Raw genomic sequence first — 22594 nt, forward strand, 5'->3', positions numbered from 1 at the left:
ACACTGCCTTCTAAAAGAGTCCTCCTCTTTCTTTCTGGAGACATACGTTGCTTGAAAACATATAATAAAATTCTGTTTTACTCTCCTCCCTCAGATAAAAGGTACTAACTTGACACTGGTGTGGTATCCTAAAGGGTCTTCAGCACCTTTACGTTAAGGAACAAAATTGCAACATATTCAATTGACGTTATATATTTTTAGTCACATTGACTTCATATACCCAGTCTTCACTCCAGGCTTTCTACGTTTTTTTTTTGTGCTATTTTTCTTTTAAAAAGTTAGATTAGAAGAAGACAGAAATTAAGGCTGGATCAATACCTACACTGGTATCATTTTGATACTGTGGCCAATTACTTGTAAAATTAAAAACAAATCAAGTTTATTGTCACATCACATTTACACAGGTGAAAAGTGAGTGAAAGTCTTAGGTGCGTGTACACAAGTACACAAATCACTTGAGTTGAGTAGAGATAGAAAATATTTGACTTCAAATGTACTTAAGTATTGAAAGTGAAAGTACTCAAAGGTTAATCATGGCTCTAATGTCCTGTTATCATTTTTATAAAAAGACTCTCGCTATAAATTTAAAGAAGTTAAAATTTAACACAAACTTTACTATATTGATCTGTAGGTCTCTGTTGATAAACATAAACTAGCAAAAACAAATTTACTTTTTTAGTGTTTGTATAAATTCAGCGAAAACACACATCAGTCACAACTGCATATGTGCATATCTATTTACACAAAGTTTGGTTAGAGTCAGGAGTTTCTTCCATTATTTATTTAAGAAAACTTTACGCTGTTGCACTGAAGTTGAACCGTGTGCGTGCACTGGGTCAGTGTGTCCAACAGGTCAAATCAAGCCCAAAACAAAGTGACCGCTGTGCCCTGATTGGTGTTCTTGCTTTGAGCTTCTTTCAATTTGACATGTTTATGTTTTTATACACACAGAAACCAAAAGGAATGACAGATTTCACAAAATGTAGCGGAGGAAAAGTCAGATATTAGACTTTGAAATGTAGCAGAGTGAAAGTAAAAAGTCACCCAAAATGAAAAAAACTTCAGTAAAGTACAGATACATGAAAAAACTACACGAAGTACAGTAACAAATTACATTTACTTTATTACTGTCCACCACTGTATAAATACAAATAAGTATCTAAAAAAAAAAAAAAATATATATATATATATATATACACACACACACACACACACACACACAGACTCAATATACTCAATAAGACTGAATATACACATATACGCCATACACTATTCCCATGCACAGTTGTAGAGTAATAAGTTATAAAATAATAGTATGAAATGTGCTGTTGTGCACATTTCCGCTTGTGCAATTAGTCTGAGGTGAATAAATAAATCAGACAGGACAATGGGACAGTATATTGATATTAATACTAATACTGATACCATGTGATGTAAGCCGAGTGTATGCTGCTGTGCTATTGAACAAATGTAGTGAAGGAGGCTCTGCTCACACACACAGAAGTGTTAACTGATTCTTTCACAGTTCCACACAAAGTTGTTGGTCACTTTAAAGACTCTGCCTTGGCAAATTCCTGCCAGACATACGTGCTATTCAAGCCAAGCTAACTAATGTAGCATCACTAAATAATGCAGCTAAATCACCTAGATTTGTATGATTTAGCAGTTAAGGCTGTCCTCATTTACACTAAACACTACTTAATTTTAAGTAGGTTACTGACGTTACTTATGGTATCAGACTATTTGGTCTGAAAAAAGGTATCGATGCATAACTTATACAGAGATATTTCCACTGGGAAAGTGAATGCACCTTGAAAACATCTTTAGGTAAATTTACACTGTTTGTACATTTCTGATCAAAAATGTTCCCTTTGTGTAAACTGTTGTGAAAGCTATAGTCAATATGTTTATTATTTCTCCTTATATCAGTACTGTAAGATTACTGAACCTATTTCTAGACATACAGTACTATGCAAAACTCTTAAGCATAATTTGTTTCTGTGATTTACTTGAACAATAAATTTATTCATAACAACACATGTATAACTAATGGTATATTGCACTACTAACACAAATTGTCGGAAGGTGAAAATGCGACATTATTTTAATTATCCTCAGTTTGTTTTTGTGGGAACTTTCCCAAGCAACATGAATTAATTGAGTAATCACTGTTGTATCTGGTGCTGACATGGTGACAACTAAGCTGATGGATCCAGCAACTAGAACTTTTTATAAACGGAAGGATTTGTGTGTAAGCATCTCTAAACGAACAGGACTCTAAATGAGTTCTGGAGATCCAGGTTTCTTTTCATGTTATTTATTCGTGCTATGGTGTGAAATGGCCTATCGATCTCAGCAGTAGGTATATTTATTACCTATATAGATACTATGTAACATAAATACAGTAAAAAGTAAAAAAAAGTTTCACGTCATTAAGAAGTGTCAAGTGTCTTGAGTTAAATATTTTGGTTGAAAGAAGACAGTTAGAAGAACACGGGTTTGTTTCCTGATTTTTAGCTACTCTCCCACCATCGCATGGATTAGTTCAATGGCATCAACAGCACACTTGATTTAATTTAATGAAAGATTGATGTATAATTTACTTATTTGTTTTTTATACAAATGTTTATGTGTATTTTAAACAACACTTCACTGCCCAGACACACACAGATGCTGCTTTTTCTGAGGTGGCCTATTGCTTAAAAGAAGCAATAGGTTGCATAATCTTACAGTATTCTTATAACAATCCTTTAATGAGAAATATTAGACATTTTTCCACATTTAAGATGCTTTTACTTGTCAATATATTTTTTTGCAGTGTATAAATGTATTTTCTGGCTCACTGAAGAATTTTTCAGACCATGTTTGCATGAATTTGAGTTTCACACCTAAACTTGAATTTGTTTAATGCAAAACTTAGTCCATTTAGTGCTGGACTGTAATTATCATGACACACTGATGCAACACAGCACTCCTGTCTCCTGTTTCCACAGTGCTACACTGCAGCAAGGAAAAGTGTGCGCACACACACACGCACACACTCACACACACACGTATATATATATATATATATATATATATATATATATATATATATATATATATTTCCCTGGTGCTTCGAAACTTTGCAGTCAGATGAATCTGGGCCCACAACAATGTGCACATGTATGAGAGAGAGTCCACAGCAGTCTCTCATTAGACAAGGACAGCTAAGAGCAGACGAACCTCCCTGTAACACATACCAAATGGTACCTCTGGGACCAATTAACCTTAAATATAACCACATCGCTCACGGTATGACTGCATATATGTGTACGCACACCCACATATGTGTGCTCATCGCAGGCTTGTCATATGTTAAACCCAGAGCTTCCCATAAGTAAATATTATTTCTTAATTGAACATAATTACCTGAGGCTACAACCTTTGATTCAACCATAATATGAAACACCGCATGTTAAACTTAATTGAAAGACTGATTTTAATTATCCTTCCACCTCAACAAGCAAAAGCTGAGAATGCTGTTATTCTCTGCGTAAGTCTTCGAGACCCTGTTTTTTCGACCCTGATGAAAGAGATCTATAAGTGTGTAAGCATGTGTGTGTGCGCATATTGCAAAGCCTCTCCATTCAGAGAGCTGTTCCAGCAAAACCTGAATCACATTACCATTCAGTACAAGCAGGAAGATGAAAAAAGTCTGTTAGCATGAGGCTTCCAGCATGAAGACACACTGCTGTTCAGAACCTGAACCTTCTTCACAAAGCAAAAATTATGATCACTGACTTATGATTAAGGCCCAGTCCCATTTTACCCCTCACCCCTACCACTTAGCCCTTAGCCCTCTGTTTTTGGCGTTCACGTCTAGGGGTAGGGTGTCCTGATTTTTGTTGAGAAAGAGGGGTAGGGCGAAGTGTTAGGGTTACATGGCCTTCCAAATGGAGGTTTTTCAGCTCCGCACTCCAAACAGAGTGCTACGAGGAAAAAAAGGATAAACGGCAACATGGCTGCACAAGAGACTTCCATATTTTCTCAGTTACAAATTATGAGAACCACTGTATTACCTTCGTTTAATGTCGTTTCAATGTATGTTATGGTCATTTTCTTCATAACAAGTACAAAATATCGTTGATAGCACGCTAATGTCTTGGTAGCTAGCTAGCTAACTTAAATAGTCCAGCAGTTATGATGCCTGAAGCGCCAGAAAGAAACTGCTGCACTATTTAAGGTGGAACAGGAATATTCTAGCAAGAAGTTGGCGAATAGCTGACTTCAGCTTCTTATCACCAAAGAATTAGTGGTGGGAGATAATAAATACTTGTCTTAAACCCCCTCTTTGAAAGCATATGATGCCCTCAATATAAAGCCCAGCAGTGAGAGGTGAACTTTTCCCTATCACTGAAGATGGGAGAGCAGCGCTAGTAGCCGGTTAGTATCCTGATAATGAAGCAATGTGTTTTTTTATCTCATTTCGTAGGAGAAGATTTCAACCATTACCCCTTGTTCCAATGGGTTAGGGTGACATTAGAAAACAAGGGGTAGGGGTAAAAAGAAGAATAGGAATTGGGCCTAAGTGTGGTCATCACGCAAACATATGACACAATGATTAGGGGGATGAATGCTGCAGACCACACCATGCAATAGTATCATGATATGATAAAATTTTTAAAAATTCAAGAAGTAGACAAATTAGCATTCAAACATCTTTTTCCTTACATTCACAAACTTAACAGATGCTTTTATTTGTAAAGTAGACAAACATATAAAACAGTTTTTCTCTACATATACAACAACAAAGGCTTTAATCCAGTCCAATTTCAACAGCAGGTAAATGAATTCGGACTCTAACCCAATGACTCTTTTTACTACATCATGACAGAACTTTATATTTCTGTCTGTATTTTGCATTGAAGCCCATTCGCATGTCAAGACCAAGCATCTTGTCCACCGCATATCCACATCTGTCCATAATGTGCACCAGACACAAACATTGACTTTACCAGAAAAAAACAGCTTAATCTCATGGATTAAGACAGAAATGTGTTTTGATAATCTATTAGTCAAAAAATTATCTTAACAATCCCAAGTGGTGCAACCATCTAAGCACCAGCCCTGTCATCAGGAGATTTGAGTTTGATTTCTGGTGATGCCACAGCCCTCTGTGGCTGGGAGTCTGAGAGAACACAATTGACCTTGCTCTCTGGATGGGCAGGATGGCCCCCTCTCCTCCTCCCCAATCACTCAGCGCAACGCTTTTTAACGCAGGCGTCAGTTATCTGACATAACAGATCTGGTGGTTGGCGCTTTCGGCTGTCCAATGATGTTGCGTGAGCGGCAGTTTGAAAAGATGTGGTGGTTCTTCACAGGTCTCAGAGGAAGCCTGTGCTAGCCTTCATCTCCTAGCACTAGCGATATCGTGTGATTGGGGGAGTCCTAACAAGAGGGAGTTGGAAACAACTAAATCGGGGAGAAAATTGGGAGAAAATAAATAATAAATAAAACAAATGTTTAAAATATTAATTTTAAAAAATTATATATTATATTATATTATATATATATAAATAAAACATGTACAATGACATTTTTGCAACATTTGCAAAAATTAATTAAACAGCAACAGGAATTTAGTGAACACTGGGCCACATTTGAAAAACATTGTGACTAATTCAGAAAGACTGTCCAAAAATGTAAAAATCCGTTCTTATATGTTCTTTGCTTTGTGAATTCAACACTACTTTACTCAACAAGGCCAATTTCAGAACCACTTTCTTTTTAACCGTACAAGAAGGTAGACTTGTGCAGGAAGCAGAAATAGTAATCCTAGATCAGCACTCCTTGGTGAATGCACTCCCTGATGCCTATAAGCCTGAAGGCTAAGGTACAATAAGACCCTTGCAACAGCTTCAATGCTTAAGCCTTGATCCCTTAAAAATTAAAATGCTCCACCATAAAAGAAATACTACTGCTAAAATGATCATAAGCACCAGATGCCAGAAAAGAGTCACACACTCACAAACAGACACAAGGGCGTGTGTGTGCGATAGCAGCTTGCATGCCGGAATAGCAGCAAAGGTGTGAACATGATAAAACACATTTACCCATACACACACACACACACACACACACAGAGACATTGCAGCACATGCCAAAAGAGAAGCACAGGTGAGAAGCTAATGAAACACATTCAGTCACCAATACACACAAAAACACAAGCACACTAGAGCTTTAATGCACCCTGAAATTTTGGACCAAACAACAAATAAGGTCTAAGATATTTTCTCTCTAATTTTGAGTCCAGGCCCAACCTGACACACACTATCACGTTGTGAGAAAGAACTCGGCCTGAAACCAATAAAGCTCAGTCCTCACCTCATTTTACAGATGTGTGGTGGAGAGCATTCTGTGCTCCAGCATCACCGTGTGGCATGGAAGCTGCTCTGTGGCAGAAAGGAAAGCTCTGCAGAGGGTGGTGAAGGCCTGTTGGAGTCAGCCTTCCCACCACCATGAACATTTACACCTTCAGATGCAGGAAAAGGGCCACAGGCATCATGAAGGACCCCACTCATCCAGCACACACACTTTTTGTCCCGCTCCCCTCAGGTAGGAGGTTGCGGAGCATTAAGAGTAAAACAACCAGACTGAGAAACAGCTTCTTCCCTGAAGCAGTAAGACTCTTAAATTCCAATTAGACATCACTGCAATGGCAGTTCATGTCCACTTATTTATCCCTACTGCTGTACTGAATCAGTGCCTCTACATCACGCCTACACATGTCACTTTATACATGTCACTTATACATTACCAGTATTATGATGTACACCTTCTACCTCATACTCATGCTGCTGTGTTTCATGCTGCTGTTATTTGCACCTTATTATTTATTGTTTATTGTTACTTTTGGGAGTTAACTGGGACCTTGAGTACACTATTTCGCTCCAACTCATGTACCACGTGTGATGCGAATGACAATAAAGCCTTATCTTATCTTATCTTATCTTATCTTTTGTTTATCTTATAAAACTCTGAATTCAAGCCTGAACCTGACTACAGCCAAACAAAACTCTGCCCAGACCCGAAGCACACCACCTCCAAAAAAGTCAAATAAAACCCAATATTTCTAATGCTAGTTAGTTTAGTGGCAAAAATAATAGGTGTCAAATAAAATATAAATAATACAAAATACTATTATACAGTAAAATGCTAATAATAATAATTATGCCTAAAATCCTGTTTTACTCTGGATAAGCTTTCCATAATGTGCTGTTCTCTGTGTGGTGCTGATACAGCAAGATTTTTGTTTAATACAAAATACAAAGGACATGTCAAATTTATTGAACATACAATTTAGACAGTTTTTACTAGTAAATTGAATGTTCTTTTGGCTGCACTAATCTGCAATTTCCTGAATCAATACATTATTTATTTCTCACACATCTATCTATCCATCCATCCATCCCACATACACACGCACTCCACCACTCCATCCACCCCCCAACACACAGACACACAAACGGCAACCTTACAAAGACTATGACAGAATTAGCTTAAAGGTCTTACAGTTGTACAAAGCAGTATATGATCAGAAGTGTGTAATGAATAGGAGTCAATGGATGAAAATTGGGGTGCGCCTGAACGAGACAGTTTTGCTTTTGGACCGACTCATCCCTGTGGGACATCCCCTAAACTCATTCTGTAACGCTTCTCTGACAAGCACCAGCACACAGACCCTCAACAGCACCACCGACAATGTGAACAGAATGTAGAGGCAGAACACGGTGAGTCATCATCGCTGACGGCAACCCCATCAGGGTCACGCATCACCACCGGAAGTGCTGTGGGTATCTCACAAAATGTGACAAAGGCAAACGCTAACCATTAAAAGCCTGGGAAGAGCTTGTCTTTTCAGTTACTTTTCAAATGAAAAGTGTAGAGTGTTGACAACAATCCCGTTCAGCTTAATCTGACATATTTGTATATAGAGAAACTGTAGCAAACAGTCAAAATCTATACATTTAAAGAGCAGTAATTAATTTAAAACAATATTCAATTTTGTACACATGTGAGAAGTCAAACTGGGTGAGTATTGACAGGCTACACAGAAATGTTGCTACCTTGATAAAGTACAGAGGCTACATGTAGTTTGATTACACAACATGCTACATTGCCTCCAGGGTCTAACTGTTCAAGCATTGGCACAACCGTTTGGAGACTGCGAGTTTCGTAGCATCATGTGAATGGGGAAGGCCTAGCTAACAGGGGCAATTGGCCATAACTGGGGGCAAAAAGTGGGTAAAAATCCAAAAATAAACAAATTAACAGTGACACACATACAAAATGAATATGTGTAATTAATTACACACTCTAAATTTGAGTATTTTGACAAAAACTACAATTTGTGCTACAATTTCTCATCAGGTTTAATGTGACCTCAACAAAAGAAAATATGCTCATTCATAATGTCCCCAGACTTTTGACAGGGAGTGTAAAACCTCCAACCTCCAGCCAGAGCCTCATGGCTGGGCCATGTGAAATAACTACTGCGCAGGCTAGGGCTTAGGTGCTGCTGTTAGTCACCCAAAGTGTGATATGTTAGCCTGTGTTGAAAGCAGCACACTGGTTTGGAGCATAAATTATGGATGGGAGGAAAAGCATAGCGGAGCCCTGGCTGTTGGTGCGGGGGCAACTTGGTGCCCGAGGGAAAACTGGGTGTCTCCTCCACACTGTGATGGCTCAGTGACATAACAAAGTGTTTCTGGGGAGAAAAAGCTCCACATATGAAAGTGTTTCTTGGGGGTGAAAGCACCAGCAGGCAGCAGTGATGCAAAGCTTTTAATGTGGCTTAGAATATGTCAAGAGTAACGCCTCCAAATGCCGGTGCGTGCACACATGCATACTTGTAGCATGCACGACCAGTGTTCTATAAAAATCCAGTCACGATCACTGTTCCCGTTTTTTTTTTCCAGGGGAAACAAGTAGAGAGCGTAGCTGAACACTCATTTACTCCCTTTGAGCTGCTGAAGCACTAAACATCCATTAACGACTAAATAAAACAGCCTCTCACAAACCTGCAGTTTAACAGAAAAAACTACACTTGGTACCTGCAATTTCCCCTAATGTGAATAAAACACTGTAACAGTAAAATATAGTACTAAAATTGTACTAAAGCTTAATCAAAACAATGTTAAACTGCATCTGACACTGCCATTTCAACTAACGTGCATGACTTATAGCTGGAAAACACTGAACTGATTTTAAGGCATAGTTCTGCAGTCTTCTTACACTTTCTATCATTGTACAGCATGCTGCTTACATGTTTTAAGTCTTTCAGGATTCAGCTGTCTGTGGAATGAGCAAAAGTGCATGTAAAATTGAGTAGCTATACTGCAAAAACCTCTTTTTGCTGAAGCCCAGACCCACAGGTAACACTGGCCACTCTGCTGTGTGGCCCGCGGTTGCTTAGTAGCCTGTTCCCGCTGGGTTTTTGCGTGCTGTGCTCTTTAGGACCCCGTGGGACAGCATGATTCCATGCCTCCTACAGCGAACAAAGACCACAAAGCCCTACTACAGCTTTCTATGAGCCCGTAAGCTACTACAGCGGGCTCTTTATGCCATGTCAATACATAAGTGCCTACTGACAATAACACACTTTAAAGCAATAATTAATAATGTGTTCATGCTAAAAGTCCTATAGTAAATATGTGAATGAAAGCCATAAAGAGCCAGTTAGCAAGATGCAATGAAATCACAGTCACTCATATTTTGTTACATAACTTAATAATGTGATTCAGTGTCAGTCTATCTGAGATAACCGAAAGTGGCCTTAACGTTTTTCTTATATTTTATATTTTTCCCTTGAAGTCCACTAACAATGTTTACATGGTTTAATGAACCACAAACAGCTGTAAATAACCCCAGGATGAGCATTTTGCAACCTTTCTTTACACCTTAGAATGAGACTATTTTTGTTAGTGTCTTTAAGACTTACATATGCAAACCATGTCTGTTCTAATTGTACAAATATACACCAATCAGGCATAACATTATGACCTTTATAACATTGTGAATTCTACGCTCATTGTCCATTTTATCAGCTCCACTTACTCTATAGGTGCACTTTGTAGTTCTACAGTTACAGACTGTAGTCCATCTGTTTCTCTACAGACTTTGATAGCCCTCTTTCACCCTGTTCAGTGGTCAGGACCCCCCATGGACCCTCATAGAGCAGGTACTATTTGGGTGGTGGATCATTCTCAGCTCTGCAGTAACACTGATGTGGCGGTGTTGTGTTATTATGTGTTGCACTGGTCTGAGTGGATCAGACACAGCAGTACTGCTGGAGCTTTAAACACTGTGTCCACTCACTGTCCACCCTATTAGACCAGTCCACCTATGAAAAGAGAGAGACGATAGCTCATCTACTGCTGCAGTTTGTGTTGGTCATTCTCTAGTCCTTCATCAGTGGACACAGGACGCTGAACACAGGGCATTCAGTTTTTATCATATGAGTCCTTTAACATCTCAACACAGGTTGAGTCAAATGTGTTACAGTGTAGACATTTAGTTTGCAAACTCATAGTTAAATTAGAAACTTCTGTTACATGTTATCCAGATTAACCTTGTAGCTAAAGTGTAAAACTAAAGCAAATTTCAGACACCAAACAGCATTTGCGACAAAAATGTTTAAATTAAATTTATTACCAAAGTATTTATTAAAACGGAGCTCCTCCTGCTCAAAAGTAGGTTCACATCCCAGACATTTGTATCATGAGCATGCATTCCAAGTTTACAGCCTTCTTATTTAAGGGCAAAGTGAAAGCTTTCAGAGTGGTGTTATGAGTTATGACAGGGGTTTGTAGTCTAGCAGGCAGAGACCTTGGCTATGAACCAATAAGTCATGGGTTTGATCACAGTTGTTAACAGCTCCAGCTTTTCAGCACATATCTTAACCCCAGATCTAATAGAGCGCTGGAAAATATAACCGCTGTTTCAGCGTCAATTTACCAGATTAGACATGAACCAGTATTGGAACTTAATTAGAATTCTTTTTATGTGCTAAAGTCTTGGAAAAAAAATCTATTTCTGTCCTGAACTGATGGGGTCCAAAAGCTTTATTTGCAGCATTAGAGGTTCTCGTTGCGCTGTGCAGACTAGAGCTTTTTATTTTAGACGTGTCTGACTCACTGCTCCCTCTCTGGGTATATTTTAGTGTGTGTAACAGACGCCACCTACATTTATTCATTTAGCACTTTCACTTGCTCTTTCTATTTCCCTCACTCACTCTCTTGTTCCTCCCTCCGTCCTTTCTCTGTCTATCTCCTTTCTCACTCCCTCTCTCTCATACTGCACACAGCTGGAAGGCTTATTAATGCTCAGGTGCTGGAGGCACCAGCTCAGAAGGAGGTAAAACTGTCATCGTAGTGATCAGGTCTCTCACAAGCACAAGCATCCAAAATTAATGACTCCAAAATGCCTTTGCTTCTGCAACTGTTTGCAAATAAGGACACTTGAGGACGACATTCTGAGTCATCTGACAGTAAGTCTGAATCGATGTTTGGATTTTCATAGACTAGACAGCCACACAGTGATGCAATGAAGTTAGTGAAACTGATTCATTTTTATGTTATTTATTAAGACAAGCAAGACTGTCAAATACAGTAAAAGCACTTCACTTTTAATGTTTAATGTACATGTTGACTAATTAAGGCTATGCACTACATTCTTCTTAATGGTGTTCACAAATTTCCTACTTTGACCCTTTGGATCTTTTGAAAAATTTTAATAATTTTACTGAATTACTAAAAGTAATGCAATGCTTTTTAAATAGAAACAAAAATACATTTTACGGTCAATCATGAGGGAATGAGACAAATGTGATTAATACTTATTAATTATTTGAATAGTTTGACCGACATTGCTTTTATTTCCTTTATTATTAAATTTTGAAAATGATCATTTTATGGTGTTACAGCAAAGTGCTGCGTACTGTGCCTGCAACAGTTTTACTTGATTTTTAGTACTGTTGTCTTATTTTCATTCATCTAGTTATTTCATTATTTTTAGTTATTTGTTTATTCATTATCATCCATGTTCTTACTCTTGATTATATTACTATTTCAGTCATTCTAATTAATGTAAGATTACTGTTTTGATCTTATCCTCCCTTTGTTTTATTTGTTTTCTTTTGATTTTTATTTATCTTCTTTTGATTTTTGAACTTTTACATTTAAATAACACTAATTATTGTTTTGTTTTCTACTTTTTTATGTGTTTTCATTATTTTTACTATTAATGTTTGTTTTATATTTACCTGATTTGAGTCTTTTTTATGATTATTACATTTACTTTTATTTTTTGATGTTCTTACACATTATCAATCCCTTTTTTCTGCATCAGCTCGGCATCGTTGTTAATGAGGCTCACCCTGAATGTTCTCCGAGGTTAAATAAAGGTTGACTGACTGACAGACAGACAGACATGTGGCTAATTTATCTATACCAAAATGTCCATTTATGTTGCCTTTACAACAGAGGTGTAAATTAAGTGCAGCAGAGTTAAAGAAAGGATAGAAATTTAATAAAGCTTTAATTGATCACCTCCCATATCGATCTTTCAGATCACATCCAAACATTCATAGAAAATAAAGTTGTTGTCATGAATTATGTCACATAAATAACTGATTTTATTGTTTTATGTCGATAACAACGCATTGTCGCCCTCTTGTTCAGGACCTGCTTGTGAATATATATTGCATTAGAGATTTATTGATGGCTGAAGTGCAAGAGAAGCAGACAAAGTCTATGATTAAGCTCTATCTCATGAGAACGTAGCAATAGAGAGTAAGAGAGACAGAAGGAGTATCTGTGTGTACATGGTTATATGTGTTTGTGATGTGCGTTGCGTGTATGAGTGTGTGTGTGTGTGTGTGTGTATTTGTGTGGTATGTGTCATTGTTGTTCCCCCAGGCTTTCAGTCATAATTCTTTGCTTCACCAACCCACACTCAGGCAGACGGGGAAAATAAGTTATAACTCACAACACTGCAGCCCCCGTCCTCCACACACAGACTTGACGTGCCCCACTTTCACCAGCACCCCTGTCCCGTCGGCTAACTATGGCTAGACGGCAAATGTAAAAGACTACTGTGCTTAGAAAAGTCTGAGCCTTTCATGACCTTTTAACTTTCTCTCGCCTACAACATATCAAATAGAGCTGAGTGGAAGTGGGATGGGTCATTAACATATGTGCTCTTTTTATCTAGGATTGGGTGTGTAAATAGTTGGGAAATGTTTGATTCAAACATTTCCCTGTCAGACTGGTCACACCGGCAGCATCGACCTGAGCTTAACAACAACACTACAGTCTGTTACTGATCAGCCTGATCAGCCAGCACACTGAGCTCCACTACCTCAGAGGACTGTATGCTGTGCACTTCATCTCTGACTAAGCCTTATTTCTAGTATATTTATATTTTTATACTGTAACTGTTTATTTAAGGTGTTACCTGAACATTATGCTGCTACTCTCTACCTGCACTGTACACTTTATATACAGATCACTGTTTACATCTCTTTTTGCACTACTAGTACTTCTGCATTTCCTGTACTGTACTGTATTCACCAGCACATTTCTGTCTATATATCTGATACACATGAATATCTGACTATGCACATGCTGTCTATACATCCAATATAGCTCTTATAACCTTTGCCTATGCACATATTGTCTACATTCGATACTTGTACTTACTGACTTTGAACATTTTGTCTTGTCTTTTACTGTTTTTTGTCTTTACACTGTTTGCTATTCATCTTTTATTACTGCACTGGAGAAGTAGCCCGATAGTGTTTCGTTATACTGTACTACACTGTATTGTATAATGACAATAAAGTTGAATTGAACTGAACTGAATTCTGCAATTTTGCACTCGATCTATAAGGCTAACACAATGAATGCTCAAGTACACCAATTAGCATTATGTTAACTGCAAGTCTAAATCATCGCAGATATTTCCTTTAATTTCCCCCATCATTCAAAATGTTTGCAAATCAATTACTGAGACATAAAGAAAGTCGTTCAATGAAATACTTTTTAAAATACGATTTCTTCACAGTGGTAGTGAAAGGACCCAGGGGTCACATAGTCTCACAGGACTTGATCTCACACCATAAACACATATACTGTATTTCCAAAGTACTTACCTACCCATCCAAATCATTGAATTCAGGTGTTCCAATCACTTCCATGGCCACAGGTGTATAAAACCAAGCACCCAGGCATGGAGACTGCTTCTACAAACATTAGTGAAAGAAAGGGTCGCTCTCAGGGGCTCAGTGAATTCCAGCGTGGTACTGTGATAGATCGCCAGTCCAGCTGCGAAATTTCCTCGCTACTAAATATTCCACAGTCAACTGTCAGTGGTATTATAACTTACCAGGAGGACAGTGCTTGTCTGACTGCATTGTGCCAAGTGTAAAGTTTGGTGAAGGGGGTTTATGGTGTGGGGTTGTTTTTCAGGAGTTGGGCTCTACCCCTTAGTTCCAGTGAAAGGAACTCTTAATATTTCAGTACCAAGAGATTTTGGACAATTTCATGCTCCCAACTTTGTGGGAACAGTTTGGGGACGGCCCCTTCCTGTTCCAACATGACTGCGCACCAGTGCACAAACCAAGGTCCATAAAGACATGGATGAGCAAGTTTGGTGTGGAAGAACTTGACTGGCCTGCACAGAGTCCTGACCTCAACTCGACAGAACACCTTTAGGATGAATTATAGCGGAGATTGTGAACCAGGCCTTCTCGTCCTATATCAGTGTCTGACCTCACAAATGTGCTTCTGGAAGAACGGCCAAAAATTCTCATAAACACATTCCTAAACTTTGTGGAAAGCCTTCCCAGAAGAGTTAAAGCTGTTATAGCTGCAAAGGGTGGGCCGACATCATATTAAACCCTATGGATTAAGAATGGGATGTCACTCAAGTTCAATTGCGTGTGAAGGCAGACGAGCGAATACTTTTGGCAATATAGTGTATCTGAGCACAACATGTTAAACGTTTGGTGCTGGACTGTAGTGAAATCCAACGCTAACAAGGGTCTAACCCTCTAAAACCCTGCCCCTCTAGTCTGCACACATCAGACTCCAAGATTCCAGTCCTCACGAACTAATTACCAAGGCTGTCGTGAACGGGATTCAGAGCGATAGCCGAGGGAAGACGTTACGGTGCAAGGAACTAGTTTGACAGCCTGCTCTAGCACATGCTCTTTTAATGTCCGGAGCACAATCAATAACACAAGCAGAACAAGCTATCTGGTAAAGAACATCCCTGCAGTCTCGACAGACAAACACTGGCAGCAGAATGGATTGTACTGATGAGCTTAGTGACTTTAAACATGGCAGTGTCAAAGGATGCCACCTCAGTCACAAGCCAGTTTGTGAAATTTCTGTCCTGCTAGATCTGAGTGGGGTAAAATCACGCCACCACTGGACCCTGGAGCAGCAGAAATGCATTCTGTGGAGTGGTGCTTTTCTATCTGGCAGCCTTGTGGACAAGTCTGGGTTTGGAAATTGAACCTTACCTGCCTGACTACATTGTGCCAACTGTAAAGTTTGGTGGAGGAGAGATGATGTTGTGGGGTTGTTTATATCCCTTAGCTTCCAGTGTAGGGAAATCTTAACACTTCAGCAGACCAAGACATTTTGGACTATTATAAGCTTCCGACTTTGTGGGAACTGTTTGGCGAGGGCCCTTTTCTGTTCCAGCATGACTGAGCCCCAGTGCACATAAAGAGATGGTTGGGTGAGTTTGGTGTGGAAGAACTTGACTGATCCTCACAGAGCCCTATCAAAAACCTTTGGGATGAACTAGAACTAGGAGAGATTGTGAGCCAGACCCTCTCATCCAACATTAGTGTCTGACCTCACCTTTGATATTCGGTTATTTAATTATTCAAAAATTTTGATGTGTCGAGACGTTGAGGAATTTCAAATAAGCTTACGCAGTTGTTCTTCATGTTCTGCTTTTCAAAGCAATGACTAAAGTAAAAGTAATAGTAATGTACTAGACTAGTAAACGTATAGTAAAGAGTAACTTTATGAAAATTAAGATTTGTGTCTGAAAACTGTTTTCTTTCCAGTTGTGTCAGCCTGTAAAAAGCCAGCAATAAGAGTCCAGGCATTAGGTACTGGTTCAGTAATTGGGTCAGCCATGTCTGATGAGCTGTGGAAACAAACAAAGATTGTGTGCTCATCTACAATGTTAGACAGGGGGTCCCTCACACTGGGCCTCTTCACGTATCTCTGCGCCTGTGTGTTTGTGTGTGTGTGTGTGTGTCTGCCTCCGGTAATGGGAATGAGGTGGCTCAGAGGAAATGTGGAAATTAACTGGAGGGTGAAGGAAATGAATTGAAAAGAGACAGAGAGAGAGAGAGAAAAAGGAACAACAAAATGCTGAAGAAAGCCTCGGTGGCCTCTGACAGCGAAATGATTCACTTTCTCTCCTGCTCAATTTGACTGAGGCATTCTGACTACACGCCCGGATCCCACCTGGGGAGAAACTGAGTTAAACCCAAAACGTTCCGGTGCGGAGCAAAGAGCAGAGCGACGGCGCGGCTGCATGTTCTACTTCTGTCGGAGTTGCGTCTCCTTGACTTCTACTGTTAATTAATGCTTCACGCTGAAAAGAATGTGCACAGACTGCCTATTGATATTCACAATTCAAGAGAACTTTTTCTGGTTATTTGTAAGAATCAAAATGGAATTATTGCTCCCGTAGTTCTCAGTTACAAGTTGATAGTGATTTAATCACTCATAAGACTTAATTGTAGCCTGACAAAAAGCACAATATACTCTACAATAAGCATGAATTACAAGCCTCATTCTCAAGAACATTCATTCATAAGTGAATTATACCACTGAATAGTTTTATATTAAAAGAATACTTCACTCAAATATGCTAAGGGTAATGAACGCTAGTTTGCATGTTTTTCAGAATGCTAGCTGAGTCTTATAGTTTCATAACTTGTGACTCCTTATTGTTTACAGTCATTATTAGCATCTATGGTTGAGATGTTCTAGTAATGATTGCGTTAATGAAACAATCCTGAATCAATTCCCTTGCCATTGATGCAAATGGCTCAATCTGAAAACACAGACACGAGAAAGACAGTGAGAAAACTAGAAAGCAGTCTTCCCTACATTTACACGGGTTGTTGCGCTATATACAGTCACAACAGTGGTTTGAAAGTGAGTCAGAACAAAAGGATTTTGGACTGGCTTACACCCAAAAGCCTGAGCTCTCTTCCCAGACAGAGCCAATCTCACCTCATTTCAACTGGAGTTCTCTAATTATCGGCCCGCATGTTCCCCGGCACCATACCTACAATCCACCTGCCTGCAAGGCACATCAGCTGCTGAAGGAAGATTCAGCACAGAGAACTGCAATCTTTCAGGACCTCATCCAGTCAGTAATGTTAATCAGTAGGAAAGTAAAAATCCTCATGTTTTCAGGTTCAAGATTTTCCATTCCGAGGTCAAGATTCATTTTTTTGTTATTTTACATGTTAAAATGATCTTGATTCAACAGAGCTCTAATTAGATATTATACAGGCTGTTTTGGCTCACAAATATTATTTCAAAACAAAACATAAGCATGTACTTTTGCAAAACAGTGATCTAGAAAACATCTTGCTGACTGGTCCACACTAGTTTTCACTCTTTGTTCCTTGTAAATAGCACCTTTACACCTAAAAGCATATGGCTTGGCCTGGTCACCTCTGAGGCTAATACCAATACAATATCTTGACTTCAAAGCTAATTCATGAACAATGCTTTTTTGATAATTTCCTTTGAACTACAAATCAGGAGTGGGTGTGGCTTAAACCAGAAATGAGTGTGAGGGGCTGAAAGTGGGTATATCAGCCTAAACACATAATAACATGCATGCAGAATGTAATTCAGGCAGCCATTCATCTGTCTAAATGTTGGACCATGCATACTCTTTGGCTCATGGATGCTACAACTGACTACCTAGGAACTAGAATTTGGTAGACCGCCTGTATGGTAGAGCAATGATGGACAAGCAAGCCGATGGTGATGTGTAAAAGGAGATAGTTGCGGATTTGGGAAAAGAACGGAGACAGAATCACAGAGGATTAATTTAACATTAAACAGCTTGTAAATATGTTGGGAAATTGGGTTTCACGTTTAAGGAGTGTGCAGGCCCACACTTCAGTTGTACATTTTTTCTGTTGAAGAGAGAGACGGAGAAAGAGAGAAATAGACAGAGAGGTGCCTATTAGTTCTCTCTGCTACGCACTGTAAAATGAAAGCTTTACATACCGCACAGCTCTTCACATTCTATTTATTTTACTTTTCGTTAAATGTAGCTTGAGTGCATGGAACTGAAAATAACTGACAACATGCTTTCAAATTTCAGCTTGCTTCAGGGTTACTCCCAGTAATAAACAAACAAGCTAAAGTGACTGGGTTTTACCGTAGAGCAGCTAGCTCTAACCTGGAGAGAAAGTTCTTCTAATCCTTGTCTGCAGTTGGGAAATGGTATCAGAAAAATGTAACAAATAACATGAAATATGTGCGCATGATGTTTTATTCACTTTTACTGTTACAACTTTGAGTTATAATGGGGATTTTAAAAGGCTAGAGTAATCTCCCATGTCTCTGCTGCGTATGATTGCTTGCTTTGTATTTTCTGTACAGCTCAAGTGTCCTGTTGGCTGAATTATGAAAACGTCGCTATAACACCGGTTTTTAATGTGTCAAGCATGTGGATGTTTCTTCGCTTTTAAAAATTGCTTCTGAAGACTCTCCAGAAGGGAACACAATTATCATGCATTGGTGCCATAAATCTGCACCACGCGAACGTTTATTTCAACGACAGGTGAAGTTCTCAACGATGTTACTCTATTATATTATTTAGTATGGTGGTTTTATTAAAGACTTTCATTAAAATAGTTCATGTCCAAAGAAAACATACAAACTGGAAGTAGATGACAGTGGGTGTGATAAAATCGACAATCACAATTTCTGAGACTAAAAAATATTGTGATACTTATTTTTAGATATTGGCCAGTCTATTTGCTACTAAGTTTTGATACTATGAGGCAATACCTTAAGAGTACCAAATTTTAATATACAGTCCTATTTCCATCAGCGGGAAGCTGAACCTTTACCAAAATCCTCAGTTTTCTTTAGGTTTCCTGAGGCTCTTTATGGATCCTCTTAAATGTAAAGCAGAAATGTGAAGGGTTTCATTTAACAGCACTACCTTTCTATAGACCAGCATGTTGGGAGAGTCGTCTGCTTCTCCGTTGCTGGTCTGGCCGAAGCTGTTGGTCTGCGCCATGATCCAGAGCCAATGCACAACAGCTTCTCCAAAAGACAGCCGCTAAAGCTAGAGAGAAGAGAGAAGCCAATTATGCTCAAGCAAAGTGTTCAGCTGCTTACTGACCCAGTTTTAAAATGATAGTTCAGTGAAAAATCAAGTTTATTTGTCCTCTTTTCCCCAAATGCAGTCGATCAGGCAAGACATGTTTGGTGTCTGGAGTTTGTTTTGTTAGTTTTGCACTGAAGTTACAAGGCTAATGTAGCTACACCCCATCAATCAAGTGATATTTCTAAGTCATCACACACACATACCATGTCAAGCTGTCAAGCAATCTCATATAGACTTGTTTATCTGATTTCTGACCCTGTAGGACATACCTTTATCTTAAAATGTGTGTCATGTGGCTACAACAATAGCAGCAGTTCTATTAGCCTGAACTATGTTCATACTTTTGACCATTTGCTAATTGGTAGAGTATAACTGAGGGTGTAACAAAATTACTAATGTACAGTGATGTAGAATCATGTTTGTATCAGCCGCTAATTGCTTTAAAAAATGATGGCACATCGGAAAGATGTTTAGATATAACAAATATACATTTTTGTTCACGCTAGAAGAGCAAGGTTAGGTTTAGGGGGCTGGGCTGCAAAGCTGTTATACATCTACATAATATTAATCCAGTTAGATATTGTCCTAATTTTGACATTTCATAAACAGGTATGTTTATGTTTCCGTACTGGCAGATATGTAAATTAATGATAACTGCATTAGCCCACAATTCCCATATCAGTGCATACCTGGTATAAGCCTCCATTATTTGTTACCCTTGTAGGTCCAGTGCAAAAGGACAAAAACATTGCATTAAAACCATCTCCTTGTATCTAAACTTATTGTCCATTTTATCAGCTCCACTTACGATGTAGAATAGGAGTTCTACAGTTACAGACTGCAGTCCGTCTGTTTCTCTGCATACTTTTTACCCTGTTCTTCAATGGTCAGGACCCCCCACAGAGCAGGTACTATTTCATTCTCAGCACTGCAGTGACACTGACGTGGTGGTGGTATGTTAGTGTGTGTTGCGCTGGCACAAGTGGATCACTGTGTCCACTCACTGTCCACTCCTTACTAGACACTCCTACCTTGTCAGTCCTCCTTGCAGAGGTTAAGTCAGAGACAGCAGCTCGTTTGCACAGCTTGTGTTGGTCATCCTCTAGTCCTTCATCAGTGGTCACAGGACGCTGTTGGATGGATATTTTTGGTTGGTGGACTATTCTCAGTCCAGCAGTGACACTCGGGTGTTTAAAAACTCCAGCAGAACTGCTGTGTCTGATCCCTCCTCGTACCTTTCGTACAACACACTAACACTCCGCCGCCACCACCTCAGAGTCACTGCAGTGCTGAGGATGATCCACTACCCAAATAATACCTGCTCTGTGGTGGTCCTGTGGGGGTCCTGACCACTGAACAACAGGGTAACAAAGTATGCAGAGAAACTGATGGACTACAGTCTGTAACCGGAGAACTATAGAGTGCTCCTATATGGTCAGTGGAGCTGATAAAATGGACAATGAGTGTAGATAAAAGGAAGTTTTTTTAATGTTATGGCAGATTAGCTTCTATAATAGACCGGACATGGTATACACTTAAAATAGATGGCTCTTCAAGGGTTCTTTAGTAGAAAAACATTGTTGTATAGGGAACGATGAACAGTCAAAGAACCCTTAGCATGATTAAAGAGTTCTTTGCATCATGAAAGGAACCTTCAGACTGACGGAGAATGTGTTCTATACACACCTTTTTGAAAAGGGCTCTGCATAGCGTCAAAAAGGGTTCTGCAAATGTTACAAGCTTGAGATCTTAACAGTAGATGAAACCTTTTTGATCCTATATTACTAAAGTGTGCATGGACTGGAGCCATAAAACACTAGTTATGGTAGCTGTCATTTTATCTCAGTCTATTTTGAGATTTTGTGCTTCTTTACATCATAAATATCTGCGGGACACACAAGGCGCCGTCTCTGTTTATTGTCCCGTTTACTGCAGGTATAAAATCCTGCTGTTTTATACAGTTCAGCACACTGCTTTTGCTAATCTACCGTCCCAAGTGATTTCAAGCTCCCTGGTAAAATATATGCTTTTATGTACAGCAGTGATTTTAGGTGTTTTACTGTGAAAACGCCATGTCAGTTTCAGCCTCTGCAACCTGTTATAAAGGAGAACTAACGTTAGTTTACAGCAGCACCATCTCACAGAGCCAGGGGTCTGACTTCTTCCTCACAGGGCAAAAAGTAATGCCATTATAAGACCGCTTGCTGCATAAAAATAAGCTCACCATGTCACATATAGTCAATATGTGCTGAAATCTCTATCCTTCAGCCTTGAGATACAGGCCAGCATACAAAACACTTCACAAGCTCAAGGCAGTTTCTTATTCGCCAGCTTCTTGTCCCAAATTTCCCGTTCCACCTTAAACGGTGCAGCACTTACGTTCTGGCGCCTTGCGCCCGAATGGAACCGCTGCACTATTTTTAAGGCGGAACGGGAGAATTCGAACAAGAAGCTGGCGAATCATGTTCGTGAGACTCTGCTTTTTAATTCAGCCCACTGCAACACTCTACAAGGCGATTAAATATAAGCAGTGATGTCTTGGCTTCGCAGTTATTCTTTATAAGCCATAATTTAGTCCTAAAATACCATTTTCTTTAACATTTCAACCCCATTTCAGCTCCCTCAGCACCAACGGCGACCGTTACAGCCACAAGCCGTTAACCGAATCCCAACGTTTCTTCGCAAACCTGACACCCAACCTAAATAAATAAATAATAAAAATACAAAAAAATGACTAAAACGTACACCCACCCCGTTATATTTTCCCTCTTACCTCAGATACGGCCGTCTCCTTGATGTTTACTTGCAAAATGCGACCAAAAACAGGGTCAGCTAACAGAGAGAGAAAAGCGAGGATGATTCATTTGAAAATTCGTTAGCCAGCTAGCGCGCGCTCTCTCTCTCTCTCTCTCTCTCTCTCTCTCTCTCTCTCACTCTCTACCCCAACGCCAGCGATAAACGCCTCGTGAACGAATCGGTTCTTTTGAACCGCTTCTCTTCCATTAAGTCGACTGAATCGGTTTAGAAGAACACATGAGTCGAACTCTTCTTGTAACGTCTACACTGTGTTAAAGGGGAACACCGTCGAATTTTCTAAATCTCTGTTCAATAAAATGGTTACGATGAGAGTCATTCAGGGTGGTTTGGTGTG

The 22594-nt window shown here is 39.2% G+C and overlaps 1 protein-coding gene across 3 annotated transcripts in view; it reads right to left on the reverse strand.

Annotated features, from left to right (window-relative positions):
- The window catches only part of rgs7a (regulator of G protein signaling 7a), a 90674-nt gene extending 68307 nt beyond the window's left edge, over positions 1-22367 (reverse strand). For all 3 annotated transcript variants that reach the window (XM_037541883.1, XM_017704938.2, XM_017704934.2), the window contains exons 1-2: positions 22217-22367; positions 19276-19401 (exon numbers count right to left, since the gene is read on the reverse strand). In XM_037541883.1, the coding sequence (XP_037397780.1) occupies positions 19276-19353 (78 nt within the window). In that variant the 5' untranslated portion in view covers positions 19354-19401; positions 22217-22367. The remainder of the gene's footprint in view (positions 1-19275; positions 19402-22216) is intronic.
- Between the last annotated feature and the right edge of the window lie 227 nt (positions 22368-22594).

Source organism: Pygocentrus nattereri, chromosome 10 (assembly GCF_015220715.1).
Source record: "Pygocentrus nattereri isolate fPygNat1 chromosome 10, fPygNat1.pri, whole genome shotgun sequence".
Classification (NCBI taxonomy): Eukaryota; Metazoa; Chordata; class Actinopteri; order Characiformes; family Serrasalmidae; genus Pygocentrus; species Pygocentrus nattereri.